The 12817-nt window shown below is 49.1% G+C and overlaps 1 protein-coding gene across 1 annotated transcript; it reads right to left on the bottom strand.

Moving 5' to 3' along the window:
• Positions 1 to 30: 30 nt before the first annotated feature.
• Positions 31 to 12123, bottom strand: SERPINC1 (serpin family C member 1). The gene is made up of 7 exons (XM_072866308.1): positions 11720 to 12123; positions 7352 to 7730; positions 4805 to 5020; positions 4332 to 4469; positions 3847 to 4240; positions 3439 to 3503; positions 31 to 3209 (listed from the first exon to the last, which is right to left on the bottom strand). Exons 1-7 carry the CDS (start codon positions 11758 to 11760, stop codon positions 3036 to 3038), a joined length of 1407 nt encoding a protein of 468 aa, XP_072722409.1. The 5' UTR covers positions 11761 to 12123; the 3' UTR covers positions 31 to 3035.
• Positions 12124 to 12817: the final 694 nt, after the last annotated feature.

The raw sequence follows: 12817 nt of genomic DNA, 5'->3' as shown, positions 1-12817 counted from the left end.
TTGTTGCTGGGGTTGTGGGGTTTTTTTCCCATAATGTGGATATGGAGCCCTAGTCAGTTCAGTATTTTTTTTTTTTTAATCCAAGTTTGTGTGTCCCACATTGATTCTGCTCTGAGCTGGTTTGCAGAGTAACCATTTGTAAGAAAAATTGTGCTGTCACCTTCAACTGTTGACCTATAAATCAAACTTTTTAGGACAGGTGTCCTAACACTCAAGACTTACTTTCACAGTTAAGAAATTTCCTGCTGTACTAATTATTTTTTTTTTTTTAAATTTTATTTTTGGTTGCAATCCTTATTTCAAGGAAAAAAAAAAGTCAGTGTTCACATTAGTCTGCAGTAGGTTGAAGTGTGAGCCTGCTGTGTGTGACTTGTGGATATCAGACTGTTCTTCAACGATTTTACAAGCTGTTCCCAAACTGTTCCTCTACCATCGCTTTCCTTTTTCTCTTCCAGTGGGAGCTGGCAGATGGAAGCTCTTTGGAGGGGCCGCTGGCTCTGCGGCCAATGGCGTGAGGGATGGCCAGTGCTGCTGGGGAGGTGGGGGGGGCAGGCAAGGGTGGTAAGAGAACCAGAGTTGGGGAAGGGGGAAATAAAACCAAGGTAGAGGGGACTGTACAATTTAATTGAAAGCAGTTTAGCAAAAAGCACTCTTGTTGGACAGCTTTAAGAACAATGTGAATGAAACTTAGCAACTTGGGTAGGAATCTTTGAAAATTCTATAAATGTATACTTGAAATTCTGTTTGTATTAAAGAAAAATCGCATTTTCTTCTTTCTTTTAACACTGTGTAAAAGAACATTATGCATGTGTGTGGTTTGAGAATTAAATGGTTTAATACTCAGATCCTTGTCTGTGTCTTGTAGCTGACTGGTCTGATCTGACTTTGATTTTCTCTTTGCTGCCCATTTCAAATCAGCCGTTGTGTGAGAGCCTGGTCCCTGCTTTACGCAGCTCCGCGCTGCCCTAAGCTTTGCAACATGGGAGAGGCTGGGCTGTGCCAGGCTGCTTTTCCTGGCATCTTAGATGACTTCTGTCCTTTTTTTTTTTTTTTTTTTTTTAAATGAGCTTTGTCTCATTGCTTTTGCAGGCTCAGCCCTTTTTGGTCTCACCAGGTAGAGAAAGCACAATGCTCTTGCTGCAGGCCAAGTGCCTGATTCCTGTTGCAGCAAGAGGGCTTTCCTGGCTGCCGATGGCAGGTGAAGCATTTGGTTCAGCGCCCTGCCAGGGAGACCCAGGCATTTCCTCAGCCCTCCTCTTTCACCGGCCTCCACCTTCATAGCCTGGAGCACAACCGCAAAGGCAGAGGTTACAGGAGGAGATGGCATGTTTCTGGAGCTGCACAATAAGGTAGCAAGCAGAAGATAGGATCCAGCAACAAGAGACACAGCAGTGACTGCCAGAGTAGGACAGGGAGAAGAGCAGCTGCTTTCTGAACTCTTAGTGATTTCCAAAATGCTCCCCATTTTCTTCCAGGGCCCCAGCTTCTGCATTAGAGTAGCTGCATACTCAACTTCTTTCAGAGGTACTACTCTAGGCAAGCATGGCAGCACGAAAAGGTTAAGTGCTATTACAGGTCTCTCGTGTGTGTAGGGGACTGATGGCTACAGCCCCGTGATACAACAGAGGAGGTGACTCTCCATGTCCAAACCATGCACCGCTTGCAACACAAACACAGATGCTCAAACCTTCCTACTGGAGAATAGAAGAGAGGGCTACAAAACCTTCCAAAACTACAGAGACATTCCCAGACATGTACAGAGATGTTCCTAGACATGACCAAACATCTTCTCATACCAGGTCTTCCACAGACTGGCACATCTTAAGCTAACTCCCTCATTGCTTGGCTTGCTGTGGCAATTGCTGCTGAGAGGAAGCCTTTATAAAGGCAGATGGTTCTACAAAATCCAGAGTGAATTGCACACTGGGGAGTGCCATCTACTGGTGTTTTAGCAGCTGTCTGCACACAGCACTTCTGTAACATACTGACGACAGGACAGGACTGTGCTTTCGCTGCCCTTCTTGTTTTAAAGAGCTGCCCTAAATGCAGAAATCTTAGAGGAAAGCTCACCACATTTTCTTCTGCATCTTGAAGACAACCCTGTCAGAGGTCCTACAGCAGTGTGGCCACCTTGGGTGGACCAGAGGTCAGATCACGCATGTGGCATGGCAGCAGGCCAGGACACCTCAGCTCTAGGAGTAAACTTGCAGGTGAAATAATAGATTTTTAATGGAGTTAACAGATATTGGTTACCTTACCTGGGCATTGTCACAGTTCATAGACACCCCCACTTTTAACTTTTAGCATGGAGCTAGTTTAAATCTTACTACTCAAAAAGAAAAAGTCATGGCCTTGGCTACACGGGTCTTTCACTAGTGACTGCTCAGCACTTGAACACGCTGGACACGCCAGAGCTGTTGGCAAGTAGGCTCTGGTGTTTGGCAGCTCTGCCACCTACCAACTGTTCCACACAGAGCTGCATAAAGATGCTTCTGGCCCAGCCAGCACATGCTGTTTGGTTGCTGCTGTTCCACCGACCTCTCCAGCGTGGGGTTGTTCTGCTGGGACTGGGGTGTGCAGGGAAGGGCCCATTTGTTGAAAAAGGAAAGTTTAAATAAGTCTAGGAAGCGACTTAGTGAAAACTGTCCATTCAGAGATCAGTTTGTTACATACAGTTCTATAAGTTTTTAATGTACCAGGGATCAGAGTTACAGTTTGAGGCCTGAAAGGAAGGAGGGTTGGATATAAGAATGACAGCAATGCTGGACTCAGGCTTAGATGCCACAAAAATACTGGTGCTGGAAAAAATTCAGCTTCCCTTTGAATGAAGGATGGAGCAGGTGAGGTGCCCCCTGAGCCCCCTCACCTGACACAGCAAGAGGAGCGGTAACAGCCCAGCTAGATACAGTCCCTCCCTGCAGCTCACACCAAACAGTAAGACCAACCACCCCAGGAGCAGCCCAGGCTTTGTGGCAATACCCTACTGCCCCTTTTCCAGAAGTGGAGGAGGGCGAAACGAGGCCCTGACAGCCCCTTTAGGAGCAAGGATCAGATATTCTGCCCATGAAGATAATGGTGTTGAGGGCTGCTTCCCGGATGAAAAGCAGGAAGGGCCTGTTGGCATTGAAGATTATTCTGTTCATGGGGAAGGAACGGCCGGAGACGGTGACAGCTGTAGCAGCTGATGCCTCGCTGCCTTCTTCATTCACCTACCAACCAAAAGAGAAAATGGGATTAAAATATGGGTGTTATGCAGTACGTAGAGGGCTTGCCCTCCTTCCCCACTGGAGGTGAGTGCCAAACTCCTGCTTCCTCCTAAAGCCCCAGATTGCTGAGGAAGTCAGCACCATGGGTTCAGAGCTATTTTTTTTTTCTGTTTGTGCTTCATGTTTTTAAAAACAAAGAGGAAAACACCTCCTGGGACAAAACAAGGCTTACCTCAAGGAAGGCTTTGTGGAAAGCCTCAGATATGTACAGGTCTGTACGGCCCTCTGCAATGATACCTGAAACCCAGAATAACAAAATGAAGAAAGTTAAAACTATGTTTTTAGACAACAGCTCAAGAAAGCTGTTTCATGGCCTGTGTTCAAGCAGAAGGCACATCTGCACTAAGACAAGAATATCCTCCACCAGCTGCAACTGACTGCTTAACTCCCATGCCCTTAGTGCAGAGCAGGGCTGCATGTCCATGATGGGACTGACCACAGACTCCATCATTGACTGCAGCAACATCTAAATGCTTTCACGTTCTTGTTCCTCATGTGCTGCTGCACTTACTGCCCTACGTCTGCAGAGGAACCGTTTCCCCTCACCTCCACCCTGCACCACCCCGTCTCCACATCTGACCTGGCAGTCTAGCATTTTCTGGACTGAAGAGATCTTCCAGACCCATTTTTCTCAGCTTCTCCTTGACACTGAAGCTGTCCTCGATGCGGAAGCGAGGGAGGTAGACAAAGAGAGACACCTCTGTCATGGAGTCTATCCACTCCTGCAGCTTCTCTGATGTGAGGTCTCGCTCCACCTCCACCAACGGCGTCCCAGCATTGGGCAGGACCAGCACCATCGTGATATCGTCCCCTTTGTAAGGCAGCTCCAGCACTTGGACTTTGTCCTGGGGGATGAATGCATGGTGGAATTTGGACTCTTGGTACATAATTGGGACTTGGCAGGGATCACCATTGGCTTTATGAAATAAATCCAGTTTTGTGTTTGGAGCTGGGAACTGCGATTTCCAGTGCCCCTAAAAGGAAGAGGGGGAGGACAGAGACAAACATGAGCATCGTGTTTTCCCCCAGGGAAATGGGCTGCTCCCCCAGTTTTGTTAGCCATACCTTAAAATAAATGGTGTTGACCAGGACCAAGACAGTGAGATCATCGATACCTCTTTCTGGGATCACTTCTGTAATGCGCTTCTCTGTCTTATTAGCCACCCACTCATTAATGATCTTCCTGGAAAGTTCTGGTTTCTCCTGAAGGAAGAGACCAAAAAACATTAAGTCAAGGGCGTTAAACACCTCTTTGTATCCCTTCTGCAGGAGACATTAACAGGGTGTGGGCTCAGCAAGGACACTGGTCCCAGCGTAGTGCTGCAACATTTAGAAATGAGTGGGGAAGTGACTGTGGTTAAGGTGAGCTGGGACAGGAGGAGCTGCATCCCATATTCGCTCCTGCCTTCACTGATGTCCTGAACGCCCAGAGCATGGCACTCCCTGCAGGCAAAAGATGAGGATGCAGCAAAAGCAGAAGGACAGGGAGGAAAAATCCCCAACAAACCAAGGAGAAATCCCGAGCAGCTCAAACTCACTTTGAAGTTCAAGGGCCAGAGTTTCGCTCCATAAACTATTTCACTAATGTTCTGGTAAGTCTCATTAAAGACCAAAGATTTCTCCCCAAAGAGGCGGTTGGCTGATACCAGCTCTGAGGATTTGTTGGCTTTCTTGTAAAGCCGGCAGTTCAGCTTGGCAAAGAAGAAGTGGATCTGATCAGATGTCTTCTCCGAAATGGTGTCAAACCGAAAGACCTGGAGGAGCCAAACAGCAAGAAGGAATCCATAAGCAGGTTCTTGTACTCCCACAGCTCCCAGGCCCCACAGCAAGTGGTGATGCAGCCTTTGCCTGCGGCTCAACAGCCTAAATCATGGAGCCAAGAAATTTGCAGGCCCTCAGAGCTTCACCCTCCATGTTTAATTTGGAACCCAAATCTACATAAAAGCAACACATCACTAGCCCGAGACCCTGGTTTGGAGTCCAAAATGCAGGATTAAACACTGCTCAGCAGGCAGGAGTACTGCTCCTCTTTCTAACCCTGGCTTCCTTGCTCTCCATACTCTGCCTTTGACTGGTCATGGCTTCTGACTATCTTTGACCCAGCATCTTACCCAAGAGAAGACTCCAGCTCTTGCTCGCTGAAGTTCCTACCCTAGAGCTAGCGGCAGGGCATCTGCCTGGATCTGCCTCTTTCTCTGCCTCTGTTCCCCATCCTCTTTTGTTGCCCCAGCTGTCAGGGGAAGATGCATCAGTTTGTATGTGTCTGTCTCAAATGTGGGCATGACTTAGCTAGACCCTTTAGGTGGTTGTGCAGAAGACACACTAAGGTCTTGGAGATGTTTTTCTCTGTGCGTGCTGACCCCTGTCAGGGAACAAATTCTAGCTTGGCATATGAACCACAAGGCTTTCCCTAGTGCTGTTAAAATTAACATAGTTTATGCACAGTGTTCACAAACCCTCTACCACACCCCAGCGAGAGCCTCACATGAGATGAGCATCATGCTGATGGGCCTGGAAGCAGCTCTCGGGTCAGTGCGGGTCACAGGAGGACTCACAAGATTTGTGCTAAACCCTCCTGTGATGATGCCAAAGGCTTCTCCTTCCCAGAGCAATTCTCATGGCCTGTTGAGTAATTCTGGTACGTTATCTATTCTTGCAGGGAATGGGAATATGTAGCAATCATTTTGAGGGTAGATTTCTGCAGCACAGTGAGTTTTTTCTTACCTGCTCCTAGCTGCCAGCTGGAAGGACAGTTATGATTTGTCTACTACTATCCAACCTCAGGGCTTTAAGGCACAGAAAAATCACATAGCACATTGCTCCATGCGAACATCCAGGATCCCTGGCACTGTTTCCTATGAGGCAAAGGTGGTATCACTGGCCCTTTTGTCTGGAAAAGGAGGGATTAGGAGTGCAGCTCTGCATCCTGGGTGGCTCAGTGAGAGAAGGGTCCCCTTCCAGTGGGAAGGGCTGCCCAGAGGGGAAGGCATGAGTGAAGACTTTGGAGATGCGGTCCACTGCTCTGCTCTGCCCAGACCATGTGGATAACAGCAGGGGACCCCAACATTACTTACTCCACAGGCAGTATCTGTAAAGGACAGCGGCAATGGAGACAAGTGGAACAGTTTGATTCGCACCTCCTCATTGCAGGGAGAAAGGCCCCTCTGGGCTGTAGTCTCCCATCTGTGAGGAAGGTACGGGCAGTACCAAACCCCACATGTCAGACGAGCGGGCTCGCAATGGTCAGGCGAGCGGGTCCGACAGTGATAAGGGTGCTTGGACAGGCAGGGAGTTAATTGGTCCCATGGAAGAGCCAGAACTCAGGATTACTTCTCAGTCCAGGACCAGAGCTCCCCACCTCCGAGTTTAGGAGCCACGGCTAGAGGGAGAGGCTCCCTGCATACAGGCTCCCCTGCCTGGGAAGCTCAGGCCCTTACTGTGCTGCTGTAATACTGCCCAAAACAAGCAGACAGAAGCTGTTTAGTCCTGGCTGACCGCTCGGACTGCTCTTAGGCTTACTACAGGGAGGGCCCCCCAGAAGTAACTGATGTTCCTGTGCTCCCGCAGGGTGGCAGAGCCCTGGAAGCCAGGTGGACTGCAGGGTGTCCCATGTGTCTTATTTTTGTCCCAAGGGAAAGAGAGGGAATGTGAAAAAGAGCATCACCCAATGGGACTTGCTATCATGGCTTTTCCTGCTTTTTGCATAAGAGGAGGCTTAGCTACCTGCTCAGCTACATTGCTTGCCCAATCTGCAAGAAACAAACTGTTTGCATTCCCTCCCCTCATCTCCCAAATGGGCTTCCTTTCCTCCAGATGAAAACTAACCTCTCAAACCCAGGAAATCTATCCTAAATGCTGGATCCAAATAGGGAGTCAGAGGAAATAGCTGGGATCTAAACAAATCCAGAGACAAGCAGCCTGTGTATGTCCTTCCCAGCGGCTTGTTTAAATAAAGGTCTCCCTTCCCAAACCAAGGAGCCATCCTGATGCAGAGAGCCCTTTAGCAGCAGTCAGCCACTATCACCTTTGCTGTCTTTCAAACCCTGGTGACAGCTACAGAAAAAGGCTGAGGAAATGCCACCGACCTCCATGAGCTGCTGGAGGGTGCTACCACAAGCTCCGAGCTTGGTCATGGCAAAGGCTGTAGAAATGCTGAGGGGCGACATGAAGATGTTTTCCCTATTGTCCTTGGAGTCAGCCAGGTACTTGTAGAAGACAACAGCAAAGCGTGAGTTGGCCTTCGACAGCTCCCAGACGCGGGGGTTCGTAGACTCCGGGAGCTTGCCCTTCCCTGGCTCTTGCCCCTCGCCCTCCTGGAGCTTCTTCTCGGGGTTGCGATAGATGCAGATGGGATTCACTGGGATGTCACGTGGCTTTGCAGTGCAGATGTCTTCCACCACATAGTGCTCAGGGGCAGCCAGACCCCAGACACTGAAGAGACACACCACAAAAAGATGCATTGTCCTGGAACCAGAAAGAGAGAGCTTATACACACTTGCCTGCCCAGAAAACCCATGCTGCTGCCACAGCCCGCGGGCCCTGTTTCAGCCCACATCAGAGTGACAGGAGCCCTCTCTCCAATCGTCCTTTTGTCCCACAGCTGCAGGATAAATCAGGACAGACACCACCACCAGCAGGACAAGCGTGCCTCTGAGCACACACCGCTTTTAGAAACAATACACTCTGCTTTCCTAGAGCCCTGGGTGCCCTCTTTTTAAGCAGCAGGCTCAACCCTGACAAGTTTGTACAAAAACGTATGGATTGAACTTCTGAGCCCGCTCCATTGGCCAGCGAAAGGACCCTGCCTGTGCGGCGTTTCCCCAGGCCTGCCTGAGACAGGAGCCAGCACAGAGCCGCCAAAGCCCCTCAGTTGCCCCAAACTGCAGTCCAGGTGCATTTATGATTTTGTACAGATCCTACCTGTCTTCCTCATGGGGAGAGCCCCCAGGTACCCCAAGCTGCGCAGACCAGTTGGCCTTAGACAAAATATTTTCGACTGTTTCCTTCCCCTTTTCCCTGGGGAATCTCTTAGTTTTCCTGGTCTCTTTTCTCCCTTCACCTGAGCTCCTCTGTCCCCTTCAATTACTGCCTGTGCTTTCAGGCTCACCTCAGCTCTACACTATTTAAGTTACTGATGCAGGAAAGGCTACAGCAGAGAAGAGAGGTGATAAGGAAGAGGTCTCCAGAGGAGTTGGTCCCTCCGTGCACTGAGCATCTTTAATCCCCAAAAGGTGTATTTTGTAAGTGTGTATGGTGTAGCTGGTGCATCACAGCTATTCCTGTCCAAAGTTCACAACACCCCAATGCAAACTGACTGGCCCTGGTACCTGAGGAGGGTAGGCTAATGTTAATAACCATGTTCCAGCAAAAGCAGGTCTCTGAAAATCTCCCAGCAAGGCAGAAATAATTTCTGTTTTCCGCCTTTGCTAAAGCAGGGGATCTGCACACCCCATCAGCTCTGGCAGCAAGGCCTCATCAACCATCCTAGGGCCGATCAAGTGGCACACAAGATTTCCTGTGCACTGAGGTTTTGAGATGCCCTTTATGTGACTCTGTGTTGGGTTTGTTCACATACCCCATGGGAGGAAGCTCACGGACCGCAGTCACAACAGCTCGGGAAACAACTACTGGAAAGGGCTGCCAGCCCGCCCAGGACTTGCTCGACGTGGAAGACTTTCAGAGATATCTAACTTGGGAAGGTCTCTGCCTGCCCCCACATACTCACTGCTGCAGCTACCAAGTACTGCGTCCCAAGTAACTAAATTAAAGATCAGCTGCATTTAGCACTGGTGATCTCTGTGTCTGTGGTCTTGCCAGCCCTGGTGGGCCAGCACCTGGTGTAGAGGACAATGGGAGCGGCTCAAGGGCCGATCTGGGATGCAGGCCTCTGGGTTCTTTCACAACCCCCTCCCTGGGCTCTTGGGCAATAACTTCATCTCAGCTGCAGTTCCTCCGCAAAAGCAGAAATTACCTCATTTGGCACCAAGACCATATTGAGCCCTAAGGGGCCCTCTCTAGCATACGCTAATAGCATAGCAACAAGTACTGCAAGAAAACAGGCAAAACAAGACGTACTTGCTCAGGCCACGGCCACCCGCTCATCTTGCTGGTAACAACAAACAGATTATCTTTCAAAAGGTTTAGGATAGATGCAACACCACAAAGGGCAAAAAAATCTAAAAGGGGAGGGAAGTCAACCAAATACAGAAACAAAAAACACCACCCAGGGCAGGAGGGCAAGAGAAAGGAAAACTATTCAGACAATTGAAAGTACTCCAGGAAGCACTGCTCTTCTGAACCTTTCCCTCCTACAGGAAAAATCAGCCAGCAACAAGCCAGGCATACTTCTGTGCTCCGCAGCCCTAGGGCCAGGACCAGAGCGACCCTTTGCTGCCTGCCCGCAGCCCTCCCTCACCCACGCTTAATTCTCGCTGGCTCCAGCAGCACTGACGTGCCTGCGGCTGGTCCCTCCACAGAAAGGACAACCTTGCTGCAGTCCCTGCCCCGTCACTCCGCTCACCTCCAGGGAAAGGCAGGTCCACAGGCATGTGCTGACCTGCCTGTACAAGCACAACTGCTTGCTTCTGTCAAGATAAAGGCAGATCGTAGTGCCTGCCATCACACAAAGTGCTGCTAATCTCACATTTAAAACCCAAAGCACAAGAGTGGGGAAAGCACCTCGTCTTCATCCTGTCCTGATTAAATGGGAAACACTCCCTGTTTCTACTTCACAGTAAAGTCCTGACTCCATCAACTTAGAGGAGATACAGGACTTCATACTAACGCCTTAAATCAAATTTATCAGCCACTAAGGCCGGCTCAGCCCCTGACATACCCAATCTATGTACACAGCGTTTCCTGCAAGAGGGGAGATGTGAGGCTTGTGGCGAACTACCACCCTGAGAGGCAACAGCTGCCCTTTAGAGCAAGAGCCCTTGCTATTACTTAGGCCAGCTCTTCACTGTAGCACTTGGCCAAAAAGCACTCTTTCTCCCTCCACAGCTCTTTGACGCTCCCTTTTCCCCTGCAACACTGCCACACACTCCATATGTCAACTGCTTTCATCCTGGAAGGATCCCAAACATATTACCACAACATCACTGCCTGAAAGGGGTTACTGGCAAGGAAAAATGTAAAAATTACGAAGGGCTCTTTTCCTCTGCTTCACCCCTGTAAGAAGTGTAGAAAGCCAGGAAACAAGTTGCTGATTCAGCTCAAAATCAGAAGGCTACAGGCAAGTGTACAGAAACTCCCCCCCCATCCCATGCCTGCTGTGCAACACAGCTGGGCTCCAGCCAGCGCAGGACATTTCCATCCCACTGTTTCTCATCGCTGCCTGAAAGGACGACTAACTGGGCTTGCAGACCCACAGCTCGTCATCCAGCAACCACCCTACTGAAGTTACCGGTGCTACCCACGGCAGCGTGAACGACCCACAGCACCCGTGCACCATGTGTGCTAAAGAGCCCAGCAAACGTTAAGTAGCTCAAACCATTTTGAGATCAACTTAGGCTCTTGAGAAGAAAACCCTTCGCTGTTCCCCCACACTCCAAAAATGGGGTGCAAAGCAAATCAGCAGTGCTCTTTTACAGCCAGGCAAGAGATCAGTGATTACTCAGGACAACCTGACCTTATGAATTGCTCTCCACACCATGAAGCATTGCTACAGGTTGGGGATAAAGGTCAAGCATGACACATTAGTGAGATGTACAGAAGCGAGCCTTCGTGCGAGCTGGGATGGGAGGGCCCTCTCGAAATGCCTCCTCAGGCCCATGCCCAGAGTGAAAAACAACACTCTGGCAGCAACTAAAATTCACAGGCTCCTACAAAGCGAAATTAACTTGTGACAAGGAGTTAATTAATAATGAAATATTAGTGGAATTGGTTTCTCTTACCTGCCCCTGTACCTCCAGCCTTCTGCTTTTAAGATGTAAATGCAAATCGTTAAGAGGACAGGCAGTCTTTCTTGAGCCCAAACCAGTCCAAAGCAGTTTCCCCACTAGGTTTCTGTGCTCAAGCAGAGCTGAGATGAAAGCAGGGGAGGGTAGGAGGGGAGTAGGATGCTGAGGCCAAAGGCTGATGACCAGCTGCAGAAGGTTACGCAAAGAGCAGGAAAAAAGTAATGTTTAGTTTGGAAGAGGTTTTAAAGTTCAATCTGACAAGGGAAAGTTCGACCACCTACCCCACACAAGTGCCAGACGCCTTCAGTTCTTGCCAATAGAAAAGTAACTGCTCATACCATGAAAAAAACCCCAAAATTTTCAAGAGTTCAAATAAAAATGAGATCATCTAAGGTATTTGTAAATCTCACTTTAGTATCTTGTAGCTCAGCAAAATGTTCCCCTCTGTCCCAAGCCCCATCACCCCCCATTCCCAAACAGGCACAAGTTGGAAGAAACTGCCCCACTTCACACTCTGGAGTTTCAAGTATGTCCCCTCTCAAATACACTCACCTTTTCACTTGCACAACAGGAAAGCTGAGGATTAACGGCATCTCCCCCGTCTCCAGCCCACACGTAGCAGTGTTGGGAGCAGGACGGAGCAACACGATTTCCAATCTAGGATGCAGTTGCTCTACAAATTCAACAGCATTGCCTCCTGAACATCAAAACTCAGGAGCTGGCTGGCTCAGCAGGTGCTAAAGCTGCCCTGTTACTGGCCTCCAGTAAGAGCCCAGGTCTTAATGGAAAATACAGCTGCAAACTGGTTTGGGGGAAAGTAAAAGACCTTAGTATGCCAGTAAGGGCTAGAGTTAAATGGGGCAGAGATTGGGGAAATAAATGAAAGGATGACATGCTCTGGACCCAACTTTGCTTTCATGGGTTCCCCTCCGTAGCCTGAGGCCACAAGTGCCACTCAAATGAAAACTGCCTCTGCCCAACATAACATCATTCTTGCTCTCTCATCAGTTCTATAATCAGGGATATCTTCAACAAAAGCAAGCACAAAAGCTACACAATCCCCTCTCAACACTTCCCAGCAACACACACAAATGCCTGCTCCTCAGAATTGCTTTCTGCCTGACTGCAGATCAGGCCAGACCTGCAATGCAAGTCAGTGAGTAACCCCCAGGTTAGGCATTTGCAATCTGCAGCAGGTAGATGTCTTCTATGAAAAGGACTCTCACACCATACCTTGTTGCTCCAGGTGGCCGCTGGTTTAATTTTCCAAGGTAACTCATACGCTTGCAGGTCCCAACGTCTTTGCAGGGAATTAGGGATCCTCCACACCCAGCAGGCAGACATCCAAGCACGGGTTTCCATTCACCCAATACTTAGTTTAATGCAGCAAAACCAAGAGCAAACACCTATAGTATTTTGCACATCCCATACACCTCAAGCTAATGTGAATGAACTCTCATCAGTGTGACAAAGTACACTGGTATTGCACCTGCATGGTCACTTCACTGAAAAGAGAGGCCAAACACCTAAAACTGAGCATGGAAATGCTTTCTTTAATGATGGTGGCCCAATTAACAGTGAGGTTATTTTCAGAATTGACACTGTAGAGCTGAAGGAATCTATAAGCTGCCCAAGCCATACCCTCTATGG

Source organism: Ciconia boyciana, chromosome 7 (genome assembly GCF_034638445.1).
Source record: "Ciconia boyciana chromosome 7, ASM3463844v1, whole genome shotgun sequence".
Lineage (NCBI taxonomy): Eukaryota > Metazoa > Chordata > Aves > Ciconiiformes > Ciconiidae > Ciconia > Ciconia boyciana.
The sequence above is the reverse complement of the archived record's forward strand: the minus strand, read 5'-3'. Positions and strand labels throughout refer to the sequence as shown.

Bases quoted from the DNA above. Each gene is read 5' to 3' on its own strand.
- SERPINC1 (XM_072866308.1), bottom strand. From the start codon at position 11,760: ATGCCGTTAATCCTCAGCTTTCCTGTTGTGCAAGTGAAAAG. The intron at 7,731-11,719 runs GTGAGTGTATTT...TTCTGGTTCCAG, and splicing joins CCTGTTGTGCAAGTGAAAAG to GACAATGCATCTTTTTGTGG. The intron at 4,241-4,331 runs GTATGGCTAACA...TCTTCCTTTTAG, and splicing joins TCAACACCATTTATTTTAAG to GGGCACTGGAAATCGCAGTT.